The sequence below is a fragment of the Pinus tabuliformis genome, chromosome 1_2, assembly GCF_031772625.1.
Source record: "Pinus tabuliformis cultivar Carrire ecotype Pingquan chromosome 1_2, CPIR1, whole genome shotgun sequence".
In the NCBI taxonomy this organism is placed as follows: domain Eukaryota; kingdom Viridiplantae; phylum Streptophyta; class Pinopsida; order Pinales; family Pinaceae; genus Pinus; species Pinus tabuliformis.
The window spans coordinates 1,336,375,461-1,336,393,517 of record NC_142298.1 but is presented as its reverse complement, the minus strand read 5'-3'; the positions used below and the strand labels follow the sequence as shown (position 1 = coordinate 1,336,393,517).

Below are 18,057 nucleotides of genomic sequence, written 5' to 3'. Positions count from 1 at the left end.
TTCCCATATTCCTTCGAGGGAGGAGATCCTTCCTTTTGATTATGCTCTCAAGATGGATCATTGATCCATGTTACCTGATATAAATTCCACAATATCAAATGTAAGCACACATATCTCATTTTTACTTTGGGTCGTCTAGACTTCTTGCAACAACTTCCTTGACTGAAAGAGTTTCAATCCCTTTATTTGGTTCACTTTTATGTCATCATACCATCATCCCATGAATTCACAAGTTTGGAATTCTTGATGAAACACTTGCTTCCTCTCATGATTGGTGAGCCTTTCAATGAAGATTCCATTAGAGAATCTTGAAAATCTATAGTATCCCCATCAACGAATGTTTCCTTTTGACAGATGTATGATGAACCTTATATTAGATGACCTTGCCACTTGTGTTTTCAATGAGATTCCCAAGAGCTATATCCTTGACTTCCATAGATTCTAACCGTCTTTCATGCTTCTCTATGATGATGTCCCGAGCTCTTGCTTTCAATGCTTCTATGATGCCTTGATGCATCCCATTATTTTACTTAGTGAATCATGATAGCCATATCTTAGAAGACTTAGGAACTTGAAAATAACTTATGTGAGGAAGACTATCTCATTAATAGTAGAGATCTCTTACTTCCTCTGTGTTGGACTTCTTTTCAACTTCCTCCACTTCTTTGGTGATATGAGCTTCTTCTCTTCCTCTTTTGTTATTGTCCTTCTTGATCTTAGGACAATCTCTTTTGTAGTGTCCATATTCTTGACACCCATAGCATTGGAACTTAGCCTGTTCCTTGTCTTTTTCCGAGAATTAGATTTCCCAAATTTTCCTTTTCTTCTTGTCATTGTAGCACAAGCTTGATTTTTCTCACCTGCTCCCACATCAAATTTGGCCTCTAGTCTAGTTTATTCAATTTTTCACAGTGACCATAAATCCTGGAATGGAGTAGCTTCTTTCTTCCCATAAATACTTGAAGTAAAGTTATTCCACTCTTCCAGTAGTGTGTTTAGTACAACTGTAGTCATTTCTCTATTAGACATGACTTTCTCCTAGATCTTGTAGTTGATCCTCGATCTCAGTTATCCTCATAAAGTATGAGGCTATTCCATCTTCCCTTGACATCTTCAGCTTGTAGAGTTCTTGTCTTAGTGAGATGACTTCTCCGACAGTGCTTACAAAATACAAGTCTACCAGTTTGTCATAGATTTCTTTTGAAGTTTCGAGTTTAGAAACATACGGGATGAGGGGATCCTTGATGGATTCTATGAGAATCCTTTGAGCCCTAACTTCCCCTTTCATATACTTGGGTTATTACAAAAATTTCAGAATGAATGGATGGTAGAAACTTATATGACTTTTCCTTGGTGTATGCATTCACATTTAGTAGCAGAAATGATTCATATTATGATCATGTGGATGTCTTGATGAAGTTTGGCTTGATATTACTTGATGAATGACAATTGATGTTATGACAATAAACAAAGTTGTAACCTGGCACTTGGATTGAAAAGTTTAACAACGATATTGGTAGGAAATTTTATGGCTTTGATATGAGTTTTGGTTTGGCATTTAAGGCTTGATAAGCAGAGTTGGTTGATTTGATTGCACAGTGTTGATTTGTTTGAGGTTGGGTATATTAGTTTGGTTAGTGTTATGTTTGCAGAAAGCATTGTGTGGCTTGAAGCAAGCTTCTTGAGCTTGGTATGTTTGCATTGACATCTATATGGTCAAGCTTGGAAGTCGTGTTGATCCGAACCTCTACTTCAAAGTGGTCCAAGGTATGCCTTTGATTTTAGTTTTATATGATTGACGATATATTCTTGACAGGGAATGAGCCTCTGATGATCAAAGTAAGAGGGAGTTGGCCTTTGAGTTCGAGATGGAAGATCCTGGCATGATTCACTACTTTTTGGGATTAGAAGTTTGGAAAAGGAAAATATGTTGTGAAGCTATTGGAGAGATTTGGAAAGATAGAATGCAAATCCTTGGACACCCTAATGGAATTGAATTTCAAAAAATTATGCAGAGATGTTGTTGGACTTGACTTGGCAGACTCCTCTGAGTACCGACAGTTGATTGAGGCATTGATGTTTCTTGAGATCGCCTGTTTGGATATATGCTTTGGAGTGAACACCTTGAGTACACATCGATTGCCACCAAGCACATTTTGAAATAATTTGCATGGAAAGATCAATCTTGGTCTCAAATATACTATAGGGGATGTACGATTGCATGGATGCACTGATGTTGACTATGCTAGAAATGTTATTGATAGGAAGAGCACATCTGGGTGCTGCCTTAGCTTGGGATCTACCATGTTATCTTGGTTGAGCAGGAAATATAGGTCCGTAGCTTTAAGCACGCCCGAGGTTGGGTACATTGTTGCTAGCATGGCTATCTGCGAGACAATTTGGGTAAGGAAGCTCTTTGGAGAGTTGTTTGAGTAGACTCTGGATATGACAATGATATATTGCAACAACAAGATTGGGATCCAATTGGCAAAGAATCCCGTACATAGCTGGGATAGAGATATCTTCATTGATTGAGACAACACTGTTGTATGAGACAAGGTTAGGCTTGTGGTGTTGCCTCCGTGAGAGGGAAAATGAATAAGGTATTCTTTTATGACACATATTTTCTTTAACATGAATATTTGATTTGATGTTCTATATGAACAGGGAAACATGGAATCGTTGCTCGAAAGAACTACATAAAGCAGTATGATTGAACTCTTCAGTGACTTGTTTGAGCTAGTACCGGATATGAGCACGTTGATGTGTTTGTGATCTACAAAGAGCAACATGGATTGATGGATGTGACCCTTCTGAGCAAGGGTTCGAGATGATCAAGAACACTGAGCATAGCTCTTCCCCCCTTGGTTGAGCTCCCAAGGAGGGAATGGAGCATTGAGGGCTTTTGGGGTTGAAGGAACTTTGGGCAATAGGTGTGTGTGATCCCTTCTCTTGCAATAGGCTAGGTATCTCCCCAATTGTCTCCCATAGGGTGTGCATGATCCTTGTTTGTTTTGACAAGTCTGGTATCTCCTCCTATCTTGGTCTAGTAGAGTATATCCCAGTTAGCATCATACCCACAAACATGGCTTGTTAGGATTGCCCCTCCCCGTCTGGCCAACGGGTTGAGGAGGCTTAGGGTTGTGTGATCCTTACCTTTGGTAAGTCGGGTATCTCACCCAAGCTGGATTATGATGCAGGTGCTCTACCACATGACTCTTAAGTGTCATTGCCTGGAAGATCAATAAGCAATTGGATGGTTGGGATCCTTAACTCGTATAGCAAGTGGTATCTCATCATTGATTGCACAATGGGATGGTTGTGATCCTTGCTTGGTAAGTGGTATTTCGCCTATTTCTCGATATAGAGTGGTAGCCAAATGCTCCCCTATATGAGATGACTTGGGGTGAGAGTGTCCCATATGAGCTTCTCCATTGTCACAAACATGAGGTGAGAGTGTCCCATAGGACTTTCCTCGTTGTCATTGGTTTTCAGGTGGTAGTAGTGGCTCCTCGATGGATAGAGGGTGGTAGCTTGGACTCCCCTACGATGTCAAATTCTTCTTCTTTTAGATTCAGGAGTGTGTTCAACATATGAGCAGAGATAAGCAAGGATAATCAAATATAAGCAGGGGTGAGCAAAGATGAATTGAGATGAGTGAAGACAACATTTGTTGACGAGATATTTGTGATGGGACATATGTTGCAGTCGGTAATTTCTCCCTAGCTGAGAGGGTGTTAATTTGGCAGTTCAGGGACAACTTCCCTCCTTTGGATAGTCTTCCTCATCAAGAAAGACCCCTCGTAGCCCTTGGGAGAATTTAATTTGGTTAAAGAAAAATATATTTTTATTATGGAAACCCACATGTGCATAAAAGGATAGGTTGACCCTAAAAGGAAATTGGACGCCCTTGGATGGCTATAATTACAAGTCAAGTGTCCCTTATTTGGAGACTACCAAACATTCTTCATTTCTCTTTGGTTTTGGCTCGCACAGGTTTGAAATTGGTTCGTGGGGAATTTGTTCGTAGAGGTCTGAAGTTGCAGGGTTTGAGCTCACACGTGCAGATTAGGGTTTTTGGTTCGCAGCTGTAGGGTTGCCACAAAAAAATTTCAGCTGCAACCGCACGCATGCGAGCCTTTGCGTGTGGCTGGAAGGCTTTAGCCACACACATGACCGTCAACTCCGTGCAAATGAGACTTAGCGTTCTTTTCTAATAGTGGACCGCAGATTTCGACAATTGACTGTAGATGTCAACAGTGGACCGTAGGCTTTTGAATCATGATTTTGATTAGTATTATTGCTGTGTTCATCTCTGGGATATAGCTTGGTTGGTTTTGTTGGATAGCCTTGTGAATGAAGAATTGGATTATTGTACTCTCTCTCTTTGCTAAACATTTTATGACAATCTAATAAGAAGAATTTGAAAGGGTTTTCCCCCTTGTGGGGTTTTGCCCTGGCCTCCGACCAATCCTAGTGTATCTATGTGTGAATGCTTTTCTTCTGTTGTTCCTTTATGTTTCACTACATTGATGATGATATTGTTCTTTCTATATAATTGTATATGTTGCTAATGATGTTATGATATCGCTGGGTGAATTCAACATGTAAATAATGAAATGCAGTTATCTAAGAAAAGAACAATATAGCCCTAAGAAAAAAAATTAATAAGATATTTTGCTGGAAATGTACGATTGCATGGATGTATTGATGTTGATTGGGCTAGAAACATTATTCATAGAAAGAGCACATCAGGATGTTGCTTTAGCTTGGGATCTGCGATGATATCTTGGATGAGCAGGAAACAAAACTCCGTAGCTTTAAGCATGGCTGAGGTAGAATACGTTGCTGGCTAGCTATCAGGTAGTTTGGTTGAGAAAGCTCTTTGGAGAGCTATTTTGAGCAGGTCCTGGATACTACAGTGATATATTGCGACAACACGAGTGGGATATGATTGGCAGAGAATCCTGTATTTCATGACAAGTCCAAGCACATTGAGATCAGGTACAACTACATTCGAGACATGGTACAGAGAGGAACCATAAGACTCCATCACATATCGACATATGGGTAGATAGCTAACATACTCAAACAAGGCTCGAATTGATGGATGTGACCCTCCTGAGTTAGGGTCCTAGATGATCGAGAACATTGAGCTATGCTCTTTCCCCCTATTTGAGCTCACAGGGAGAGGAATTGAGGTTGAGAGCTCCTGGGGTTTAGGTATTTCTAGACAATAGGATTGTTCATATCCTTACCCTCTAAGGTAAGTGGATCTCGCCTATTGTCACCATAAGGTGTACGTGATCCTTGTCACTTATGACAAGATGGGTATCTCCCCCTATCAGGATTGACAGAGTATATCCCAGTGTGCGTCCTACCCACAAGCGGGGCTTGTTGGGATTGCCTCTCCATTTGGCCAATGGTTTGAGATGACTTGAGTATGTGTGATCCTTGCATAGCAAGTGGATCTCCCTCAAGTATAGAGGATGCAGTTGTTCTACCACTTGACTCTTCAAGGTCAACTTGGGATGATCAACAAACATTGGGATGGTTGTGATCTCTACCCTATATAGCAAGTTTGATTTCGTTTGTTGACTAAACAACAAGATGGTTGGATCCTTGCTGGTAGATGGATCTCTCCCTATTGTCACTGGATGATAGGATGGATGTGATCTCTACCCTATATGGCATGTTTGATCTCGCCTATTGACTAAACAACAGGATGGATGTAATCCTTGCTGGTAGATGGATCTCACATATTGTCATTGGATAGAGGGTAGCAGCTTGAGATACCCTATTCTTCTTCTAGATTCGAGAGTGTTTAGCAGTTGAATTACAAATAAACAGAGATGAGTAGAGACAACATTTGACTTGATGATGACGAGACATTTATGATGGGACATGTTAACCCACCACTTTGCGGGTGATATCCCTAGGGGAAATTTTTTCTCCATGATGGCCCTCAATCAGCAGCGAGCAATCCCTTGCAACCACCAACTAGCTCATTGTGCCATTTCTCGGCCACCTGAGCCAATCGTGTGGTCCCTCACCCATCTATCATGATCGTATGTTTGAATGCGGGCCTTCCAATTTGGTGATTGAGTATTTTAGTTTACTTATCATGGAAACTCTTGGGATGGATTAGTGGGGGGATTTGGCGGAAAGAGTTGATTAGGTCTGTGCTCTTGTCCCCTAAGTCTCTTTTAGATGTTAACCTTGGACCCTAATCCTGTGGGATCTCTTTTACTGACCTTTGGGCTTTAGGGATATTACTACATGGGAAACCACGATTTTGGTTGTGTGGTCCCGCTCCCCAATCCACATATATCACTCCCCTTCTGCTCATTATAATCCTATTCATCACTCCTCCCACCTAGTTCCATGTTCCTCCACTGGGTCCACAAAGGGTCAGCGACCCCCTCCCCTTTGCGCAGAGTTTGATGCAAAAGAAAAGAAAAGAAAAATCATAATTGGCCACATTCAACAGGAAATTGTATCACAAAATGTAGAAGATGGTTGAGACAAACACATTTAGCATGTGGGCAAAAGCCAATACATGAGTGCTACCCCCTTCCATGGCCATCACCTTGGTTCCTATAGGCCCTAGATGAGCCTCCTCTATCATTCAAGAACCCATGATTGTCCCAACCCTTGGTGGGTGATGCACTGCCCCACCTTAAAGGGGGTATCCACTGCTATACTTTACACATTATGCTCTCATTCCCTTTAGCCCCGAGTATTTAACCAAAGAAAAATCATAAAAGGCATATGAGGAAGGGTGGAAAAATCAAGGTCGGGGTAACTCATGTACCATGATTGCTCCCTCCTACACATCATTTACCCAAGTGGGTTTTCCTTTCATTCGCCACCCTTGTACCATGGCATGTGACCCAGGGTTTCCCCATCATCCTCTACTTCGTTCCATCACTTTATCACATGCCACCACCATTTGAAGGATGTACCATGGACATATCACCCCTTTAGAAGCAGAAACCACCTAATAAGGTGCTTGGTTAGCCCCCCTTTGAGCATGGAGACATTAGCACATGCGAAAGCCTTGTTGGGTGTGTGTTATATTCTTTCCACGACTAGTGACCCCTTCATTGTGCTGGGCATAGCGGGGGGTTCACAGGGGGGGCAACAGCTCCCCCTGTCGGGGTATTTGAGGGGGGTGGTAGCTTGGACCCTCGTGGAAATTTTTTTTTGGACCCTGTAGTAGGTGGGCAAACCTACCTATGGTTTTGTGCGTGGTTTTCGCACATGGTTTTGGGCATGATGGTTTTCTTCCCATGGTATTTTGTAGATCTGGTCAAGGGAACTACGATTATGTTCTAATCTAGAGTTAATGTATTGGGGTTTATGGATGCTTCGACATGTATATATATGTATTGTAACATTGAAAGGAATATAACGAAAAATTAATCTGGTAGTCCCGGTTTTGGGATCCAGGGGAAAATCTTTGTGTATATTTATTTTATGCTCTCACCATTGTTTATTTTCTGTTTTTAGAATTCGTATGCAAGTGATTTCCTTACAGGGTTAAAACCTACAAGCCCACTATGGAATGGCATACCATTATGAAGTGCCCACCTGCTTTCCATGGTTTGTAAACTCTTTCACTTGATTTCTTTAATGACTTGGTGTACTGGAGGGCAAGGGGATGCATTGGATCTTATGCAGGATTGCAAATGTTCTTCATTTTGAGTTTGGTCTCTCTATACGGGGCCCTAATCCTTTAAAGGACTACATTGGCGCATGTAGGGTGTGTGTAGAGAGTCGTGGGCCTCCACAACAACAGACAACATTCCATTGATCCCCAGAGTCATTCAGAGATTGCTCGTGGTTCACCTATTCAACAAGGAAGATGCACTTGGCTGGCTCCACAGTTGCACTATACACCTAGCAGATGGTCCATGATCTATATGATGATGTGGCATCACTTATACCATCATCCTAGCCCTTGTAGATGGTCTATTGACATCTTCGATCTATTTTGGAGACCCATGACGACATTTGTGTGCCCCAATATCCATTTGGGAGCACCACAGGTTTATTACTTGGAGAATAAGGGGCCAACCCCTTGTTCACAAATTTTGGGAGTGCTATTTCACATTATGGTACCTATGGTTTTGGGCATGATGGTTTTCTGCCCATGGTATTTTGTAGATCTGGTCAATGGAACTATGGTTATGTTCTAATCCAGGGTTAATGGATTGGGGTTTTTGGATGCTTTGACATGTATATATATGTATTGTAACATTGAAAGGAATATAATGAAAAATCAATCTAGTAGTCCTGGTTTTGGGATCTAGGGGAAAATATCTGCGTATATCTATTTTATGCTGTCACCATTGTTTATTTTCTGTTTTTAGAATTCTTATGCAGGTAATTTCCTTACGGGGTTAAAACCTACAAACCCACTATGGAAGGGCATGCCATTATGGAGTGCCCATCTATTTTCCATGGTTTGTAAACTCTTTCACTTGATTTCTTTAACGACTTGGTGTACTGGAGGGCAAGGGGATGCATTGGATCTTATGCAGGATTGCAAATGTTGTTCATTTTGGGTTTGGTCTCCCTATACGGGGCCCTAATCCTCTAAAGGGCTACATTGGCACATGTAGGGTGTGTGTAGAGAGTTGTGGGCCTCCACAACAACAGATAACATTCCATTGATCCCTAGAGTCATTCAAAGATTGCTCGTGGTTCACCTATTCGACAAGGAAGATGCACTTGGCTGGCTCCACAGTTGCACTATACACTTAGCAAATGGTCCATGATCTATATGATGATGTGACATCACTTATACCATCATCCTAGCCCTTGTAGATGGTCTATTGACATCTTCGATCTATTTGCAGACCCATGAGGACATTTGTGTGCCCCAATGTCCATTTGGGAGCACCACAGGTTTATTACTTGGAGAACAAGGGGCCAACCCCTTGTTCACAAATTGTGGGAGTGCTATTTCACATTATGGTACATATGGTTTTGGGCATAATGGTTTTCTACCCATGGTATTTTGTAGATCTGGTCAAGGGAACTATGGTTATGTTCTAATCCAGGGTTAATGGATTGGGCTTTATGGATGCTTCGACATGTATATATATGTATTGTAAGTTACAACACATCAAAAAATGTAAACACACATAAAAGGGATACATTCTCCAAATGCACCTTCTGAGTGGGCCCTTTCTCTGAAACTCAAGGTGATAATCCCTGAGCGTACTTCAATTCCACCGAGAAGTGGAAAAAAATCCCTTCCCAGCTCCATTTTCACTATTTGTGTACAGTGTGTATTGCATATGCTAGGTAACCTAATTGAGCGGAAGATAAACCTATATGTAGTATATGGTTCTTATATTCATCAAATGGACATGGAATTTCAAGATACCCTGATAACTGCTAAAACCGATTTTCCCCAAGAAGTGCTAAGTTAGCACTGTTAAGACCACCTTGAAAAGTAACAAACTGAACAAGAAATGACAAAATTTCTTGGAGCAACTAACCAACAACTTAAAAAACTAACAAATTCACTCCTCATTTGGAAGCTGAAGTTGTAAAAATCTCGTTGCCCAAAATATCATGCTGATATATGTGTAAGTTTTCCTCACTCCTTTGTTGCAGAGTTTGAAAGAATTCTGCAGCTGAAGGCTGGGAGGAATTCTGCAATTGATGGTTCAATAGAATTCCACGGTTTGCTGTTTTGGAAGAATTCCACAACGGTTGTGGACAAAATTCTACAGCAGATGAAAAATCTCATGGAAAGAAAATATGTGTTTAGAAACCATTCGGCAGGATAGAGTCTAGACCTTTAGTGCTTCCACATCTATTAAACCTCCATAATTCAGATATTTCATCAAAAACCCCATAGAAACTGCGGAACACATCAATCCACTGAAAATTACTAGACTGAACCAAAATTACTATAATATAATGACATTGGCAATAGATGAGGTACAAAATGGAATGTTCGGGAGTTGTTTATTCACAAAATTGAAAATAAGATTGGCAGAATGATACAATTCTGTGGATCATTACTGGTAAGTATGACTCACAAATATGTTAGACTATGGTATTTGGCTCCATGGTAGGGTCTGTGCTTAACATGCAATCCACAGTGTTTGGCAATATACTTGTATGTGTGAGTACTTACCTCCATCCTCGCCATACTTCCATACTCATCATACTTGCATTGATCAATTTCAGCAGCCATTACAAGCGCCACATTTAAAACCTTTTCTCCATTAAAACTAAATTCCCTTCCCTTGTCAAGTATGCCGAGTATGCTGAGTCATTGCCTTGATGCTGTGAGTCGAGTACCAGTAAGGTAATCAACAGCCATAAAATATGCCTTTGTTGAATATTCTGGGATTCCATTGGGTTGATTGCGAATTATATTTGAAGTATGTACAAATCTTGAAATCGTTTTGGATATTTTTTCAGAAGAAACAGATGCAAAAAGTCCAACATCTTTTTCCATTTTGATGTTCTTTCCAGAATACACTCTGGAAAGTTTAAAATCTCTCACAAAATTTGGTGGGCTTGAGACTAGGTTTGTAGCCTTTGCTGAAACATGGAGGTGAAGGTTAATGTTCTAATCTATGGTTACCATTGCATCCCTCCAGTATATCCTATCTCTTGATATTGCATGAATTTCTTTTCATTGAAGACATTCCTTCACAATTATGTGATCTGAGAGTAGCCATAAGTCCAGGATCCAAAATTTACCCTGAATATACTTTTGAAATCTTCAAAATGCGCTTAAAAAGAACTAAAATCTGTCCAATTTAGAGAGAAATGTCTTTGGAACTTGGGAAGACTGGCATTATTGCATGTTGTAGTTCTTCACCTCAGTGGTGTCTTACCCAGTGGATCAAGATGTATATGACCCATCTTGAGGGAAGATTTTACTAGATCTGTTATGTGTTGCTATTATGTTGATTCACGACAGCCAAAGAATAAGTTAAAAACATCCCATGTTGGAAAACCATGCACTATGTCACTTGTGAATATTTTATATTTATAACAGTTTTAACTGGAGTACTGAGGCCCATCAAATTATGTGCCAAACTGGTTGTGTTCCTCTCTGTTGCCAAGTTTGCATAATGGAAGTCCTGGAAGAACTTGGGAAGTTCATTTGTGTGATGGAAATATACATAATTGATCTGCTCATTTTAAAGGCTAAAATCCTTAACCTCCTTTCTGCATTCATCTACTTCTCTGCAAATTTATATTTTTCCCAATATTTTCTTTGCATCAGCTTCATGTCTGGACTCTGAACAATGAATTTAAGATGTGGTTTCAGTGACTATATTAATGTAATCAACCTCTTTTATGAAGTTTGATCAGTCCTATTCTGATGATTTTGAACATTCCATCCAGACCATGATATTGCTAAAGAATCGTGGCACATTATTGGTTCATTTTGTGATTCCCAACTTGACTACTTGTCGAACCATTTCAAGTAAAGAAATTTGAATAGTCGCTGGAGGTCAGAGTTCATATCATGTTTCAGAACTCATGATATGTGACCATTCTTTGTGATTCTAGAAACTGTCAGCTTATGTGTATCACTATTTGCTTGTATGTATGTTTCTTTTCTTTTTCAAGAACACTTTATCTTTGAGAACTAGAGGATGAATTTTCTTGTCACAAAATCGTTACTATCCCATGTTTTGCTACAGCATTCAGGTACATATTATGGCACATGAACTATAAATGTCATTTTGTCTGTTTTTGCAGATGATCGCTCTCATGGGTGGCATTGCATACTTGATGGATACAAATGGGCAATTCAGAAATTCATTCAGTGATGGATGGGACCGACTATTATCAAAGCATCCAATACCATTTTATTATTGTTTTGGTTTGCCCCTTGTATCTCTGCTCTTAGTTTTATATTTTTTTCTTTTACATGTGTTTAATTCACTGGTGTTCAGCTTATTTCAAGTCATTCGACAATAATTTTGTGAAAATTTAACTTATTAATCATGCAGTTTGAATAATCCAACCAATTCTCCATGCAGGTGTTTTTGTTTTCTTTGTAATCCTGGGTATTGGAGGTCTCGTAGTGCATTGCTCCTCAGTCAACAACAATGATCCATGCATGGCTGGCTGTCGGAATTGTTGTTATGGGTGGGGCATTTTGGATTGTTTCCCAGCATCGATGGAAGCATGTGGAGCACTCCTGGTCATTTTCGTGATTATTTTTGCTATACTTGGCATTGCCTATGGCCTTCTGGCTGCAACAATGGCAATTCAGAGAATATGGCAAAGACACTATCACATATTGACAAAGAGAGAGCTCACAAAGGTTATTAATTTTGACTTCATTATATGGACAAAGTCTTACATACTAGACATTTACATAGTTTCCTGTTCATTACTTGCATTTTTTCCCACTCCATTTTCCTTCCCTTCTGAATTTCCATTTGCTTTGGTTTGTAGGAATATATTGTCGAAGACTTGCATGGACACTATACACCTCCTAAGCTAGACCCGGAACATGAAGAACGTTTGAAGTCCTTGAAGCTTCTGTAGCCACCCTTTCAAAATGAATATAATATGTAAACTTCAGTATGTTCTCTGATGACATTTTTCTTCTAATTGGCTTAAATGTCTTCAAGTATATAATTTTTTGTGCCTGTCAAATCCGACTTCTCTGATAGGCCTGAGGTTGAATTGCTATATACATGAAAGTGCATTTCAATAATGACTTTGCTGCTATAACATGATTGTTTTCCATCCTCGTTTGTATGTAGATAAAGGCAGTCTGCTGGTTTTAATTCAAGCTCCTCAACTGTATGTTATTAAAATGGGTGGCCAAGGCATGTTGCTTCCAGCCCATTGCCACCTTGGATGCTTTATGAGAATTCAGATATCTATCAACATGGTAGTTTTGTTTCTGTTGAAATAGAGCTTTACCAAAATACTGTCTGCTTTACTGGTCACACTTTTCTTGAAGAGCTGTTAAATTGGTAATCCTTTTGTGTACAAGCAATACTTATTAAAACTCTGAACAATTCACAATTATTAAATACAAATTCCAAATGCAATATAACAGGATTTGCCAATTTAGACGGTTAACCTTTTTGACGAATCAAATATGGGATTTTGAACAGTTGTATAAATATTGTCATTTACTTTGTCGTTTTCATTTCAGAGGTCGTTCTCTGCTTTAAGATTTCATGGTTCATTATAGTATTTGAATACTTGTAAGAATGTGGATCTTGGAATCGAAGTGTCAACATATATACTCTATATTGAATTTGATGTTTCTAATATAAATTTTTGAAGCTCTGAACACCTGATGTAATATACTAGTGTTTTTTTTAAATATCAGCCACCCATGCCTACTCTAGTCTGTTTGTTCTTTACATTGAAAATGCACTACAGAGGGTGCTTTTTATCTATTTATACTGTGCTTGTCATCCTTCACGTCGTTGGCTTCGACCTGCATTTGTGGCATATCAGCTCTGCCACTTGTGCGAGTACTGGGCAGAGGTTACTGCAGATATTTCTTGTGAGTTCTCCCCGGAAACATGATATTTCTTAGTGGTTTGAATTTCAGGGCATGTGAATCTGTCTGCTAGCTTAGATGGAGAAGTGTGAGAAATGCATTCTTGTCAATTCTCCTGCATATTAAATTGGTTTCTGGTTTGCCAAATGTGAACCGTCCCCCTCATATGAGGGTGGAGACGTTCAATTTTGAGATGACAATTTTATCTATCTAATGAATTTTAAGTGGATTTTAGGATGTTGGGAGGTAATAGGCGACGTCAAAATTTCACACTTCCATTCCTTTGTAGTTTTCTGGATTTGAACTTGCTTGTCTACTGTGCATCTTTGTCATGTATATTTTTTCATTTAAGAGCGTTCCGTTCCATTGGCATCATAGCTTAACAACTGAATGCCTTTATGTTGCAGTTGTTCCACTTCACTTTATACACTGTTGATATGTTGGGGCCGGGGCTAGTCAACCTGGCTATTGCGATATTGTTGATTTTCATTATTTACAGTCAATCTATAATAATAATAATAATTATAAGTTCACAACAAAGTTAGATACCAAATTACCAAATTTTTGTATGAGACTCGCCTTGTTAGTAGGAGAAGTCACCCCCAGTCAATCAACTATTTGATTGTTGAAGTCTATGGAGGTGTCCTGTTATATCTTGAAAAATTATTGGGCTCAAGCGATACAAAGTGTTGAGTGATTGTTAAGGATTGGGCAGTATCATTGAGTGAGGCTAGTATCATTGAGTCGAGAGGCTCATTCTACAACCCAGGATGAGGGGATGTGTAAGTATGTCTGTCCGTTCATTCCCCCTTAAACCAAAATAAAAAATAAAAAAATTATGTACTAAATTGAAAAATAATGTCTTTTATAATTAAAAAAATTGAATATGCTCTAAAGTAATTAGAAGTAAAAATTTAAAATAAAAGACTGTTCTAAATTGAAAAATGTCTTTTATAATAAAAACAATGAATATGCTCTAAGGTAATTAGAAGTAAAAAAATGTGTGACTAAGATGTTTAAATCTCATACTTTTCAAAAATATTTAAATAAATTATTTGAAGGTTTATGTTGACTAATTTATGTCCATATGAACTTCATATATATATATATAATTTTTTTATTAAAATAAAATATTTTAATGTTGTAATAAAAAAATCAATGCGGGTTATCATAAAATATTTTAATATGAATTAATATTAGCATATACTTAAAAATATATTAATAATAAAAAACTATTTTAATTTGCGTGACATATATATCACGGAAAATTAAGTTTTATGGTTAAAACATTTATTTGGTCCTATATATACTCTATTTAGCATTCAAAAAATACAATTTAAATATATACTCTATTTAGCATTCAAAAATACAATTTAAATAATGAAAAATAATGCATTGTATTTTTCACTCTAAAAAATTTTGCATGTGAAGAAATTTGATCCCTCTTGGCTCATGTTAGATTTGTACTTAAGATGGATCTATGTTGGTATAATTACACCTCCTTGCACTTTTGTTTGGTTCGTCCCTATTCGCCTTTGAAATAGGTGAACCCCTAAGAGAACTTTTCTCCCATTCCAGTCAACTAGCTAGTGAGTAACCCTATGTGATTTACATATATCTATCTTTAAAGGCCCTTTGCCTATGCTTTGGTCAATGCTTTGAGACATTTAGCCTACTTGTCAGGGGAAGGTGGGTCACCCATTATGAGGTACATTAATCATGCTTGTCATCAAGTGCCTTTTTTAATGTTTAAGAGCATATTAGTGTGGATCACAGGTTGAATTGGATGATTGATCGCTTATAGTTATATTCTTGTTCCCATGTTTCACCTTGGTGGTTATTCCTTGATCCTAGTCCAATGTGACCTTTTCTGGGGCCTTTCTTTCCACTATAGAAAAGGGGCATGAATAAGAAACATTAATTCATGTTGTGTGCCCATTGTGACTCATACTTATCACTTTCCATCTTTTCCTAGTTTAATGGCTTAATCTTTAGATTGATTATTATCCATCCCCAATATTGGTTCCATGATTTCCTCATTCTAGAGTAGGGGCTTGAAAACATTGCCCTCAAAGGTTAATGCAACGCAACGTAAAGAAAAAAAAAAAAAAACATGAGCCACAAAGATAAGTACAATATATTAGCTAGGATAAAAGATAATATGTGGACAAATGTCATATTCTAGGGAGATTTTTTTCAGCTACTAGGTTTTCCAATCAATATTTCTTTTGCTTATTCAATAAGGGCACAAACAATTCCTTCAATAGTATAGTACAAAATGATCTACAACAATATTACTATTCATGCAATAGTCCATCCAGTATCAATGATACAATACATAATGATCTACAACAATATCGCTACTCATGCAACAGTCCATACATAATATTGTAGTTCAACCAATGAAGAACAAGTTCTAAATTCCATTGAATGTAGTCAATGAACCTATCTATCAATGACTTGGATTGTCTGTACAAGTCCACATATTAAAGTAGTGCACAATTGATATCTCCTTGAGAGCTATGGCCAAAGAAATGATGGAGTACCCTTAAGTCAAATCTGTCGTTGAGCCTACTAGATGCCTTAAGGAGCCAAACCGATTTCTATTACAAGGGGTTGAATGATTTTAGATGGGCTATATTCCTTCGCATGCCCTTAGGAATGGTTCGATTTTTCAGTGTTTCGCATAAGACTCGTCCATGATGGTAATGTTCTTTTTTCAAGCTCAAGCAAGTCTTGGTCAGGTTGGAGATGATCCTAGTTGTATCTCAGGATGATTTGAACCTCAGTCCAACCTTAAAAACCCTTTTTCCTTGAGGAAGATTGCCACAAATTCGAGTGACTTGCCTCAAAAAAATTCGGCCTATTAGCCTTAGAAGACTTCTAGTCACCTCTGAGTTTCAGTTTGCTAGCCTTAGAGGGCATACTATTGCCTCAGGAACTTCAAACCCTGTTTTAGATGCTAAATACACCCAACCTTAGCACTGGCTCAGATTTTTCTTATAAGACTGTTTAAGCTCAAAAACTGTGGATTGTCACAGGAGGGTTTCTTGATCCCACCCATAATAGTTTTGCACAATTCTAGCCACAAAATCCTGTCTGCCTTAGAAAATTTGGTGTTTGATCTTGGAGCAAATCTGTTGGAGCCTTAGAGATTTTTGGATTGACTTGCTTCAGATACAATTGACCTCATTCCTCCTTCCACTAGATGATTCCCTGTTTGCCTAATCAAAGAATAAAATATAAAATAGTTTTACTAACTAGGGTGGAATCTTTCATCGCCGAAATTGGTAAAGGAAAAGGGGTCTTAAAACCCTCAGAGCCTCAGGCTTAAGAAAACGAAGACAATTTATTTCCAATTTGATGCTCTTCAAATGAATCTAACCCTCTTGTATTTATAGATTGCCTTGAGGGGATTTTTCTCTTTAATTAATTGAGTGAGGTTCACAACAAACCCCAACTTTGGGATTTTTTGCCCTATCGGTCCGAAAACTTGTCCCCTGTTGCCCAAACATTGGAAAATTTGGGGTTTTCCCCTTTATCCAAGATTATAGCCTACGGGGATTGATAGGCTACTTTGTCCTCCATTAGCCCATCAAGTTATAGGGAACATTATAGGTCCCCCTTCTCGACATTACTTGTCCTCAAGCAATGGAAAATTTCACCTCTGCTTATCCAATACTTTCCTTTGAGTTTTTCTCTTAGTAGACAACTAAGCTCACAGATATTTTCTTTCATCTCCCTGATCTCTTGCAATTGACACCTTGAATATGCTGCAACATTAAACATAAAATTAAGTAAACTTTTTGCATCATCCATTGATCGCAGTGGAATCCAATGACCACGCCCTCTAAAAGCAAGCTCACGTTCCTTTACTTTAGATAATTGTGATGCCATGGCCACAAGTGTGCTAGAGGAGGTGTTCAACACTCTTTCCAGTAACCCAATCCTTGAAGTCCTTGCACTTGGAGATATCAAAGGAGTACCATTACTTGTTTCACCCACTTGCTTTAGTTTCACTAGCTCCTTTGCCATTACAACCCTTGCTTAAGTTTTCCTTTCATATTCAAAGCGAACTTCATGCACACAAATGACTACTTCTATTTCTTGCTCAAGAGACGCTTGTAAATTTCTCTTGTTACTTTGAACAAATCCATTGCCACTTGCACTCCTAACATAATGAGATGGAGCTTTTCGAGCTTTCAGTAGCTCCTTCAACCTCTTAGTAGCCATGACAACCTCTTTAGTTTTCCTTTTGAAGAACCATCTTTTGATGTTGATTTAAAGCTTTAAGTTTATGCATCTCATACTCATTTCTCCATTCTCCTTAAGATGAAGAAACTCCTTCTCACGAAAAGATTTCCAATGGCGAAACTTCTCTGGCTCTTGCTTCATCTTATGTTGCAGCTATACTTTGTGTCTTAATCCACTATATTTCTTCTTGAAGTCGCTTTGCTGCTTCACCACCTCTAACATCAATAGCTTGCAAGTCTGCAATGTATGTAAAAGCTTCATGAGATGACACTGACTTA

General features: G+C 38.6%; 1 protein-coding gene and 1 pseudogene across 9 annotated transcripts in view; one reads left to right on the top strand and one right to left on the bottom strand.

Annotated features, from left to right (window-relative positions):
• Positions 1-13,162, top strand: part of LOC149211137 (RING/FYVE/PHD zinc finger superfamily protein) — a 127,736-nt gene extending 114,574 nt beyond the window's left edge. For 7 of the 9 annotated variants that reach the window (XM_089396924.1, XM_089396929.1, XM_089396928.1 and 4 more), the window contains 3 exons: positions 11,749-11,872; positions 12,033-12,319; positions 12,454-12,937. In XM_089396924.1, coding sequence (XP_089253050.1) covers positions 11,749-11,872; positions 12,033-12,319; positions 12,454-12,546 — 504 coding nt within the window. In that variant the 3' untranslated portion in view covers positions 12,547-12,937. Of the gene's footprint in view, positions 1-11,748; positions 11,873-12,032; positions 12,320-12,453 lie in introns of all 9 variants that reach the window. The other 2 variants (XM_089396934.1, XM_089396926.1) reach the window with 2 other exon arrangements.
• Positions 13,163-17,186: 4,024 nt separating this feature from the next.
• Positions 17,187-18,057, bottom strand: part of LOC149211136 (kinesin-like protein KIN-4A) — a 47,259-nt pseudogene continuing 46,388 nt past the window's right edge.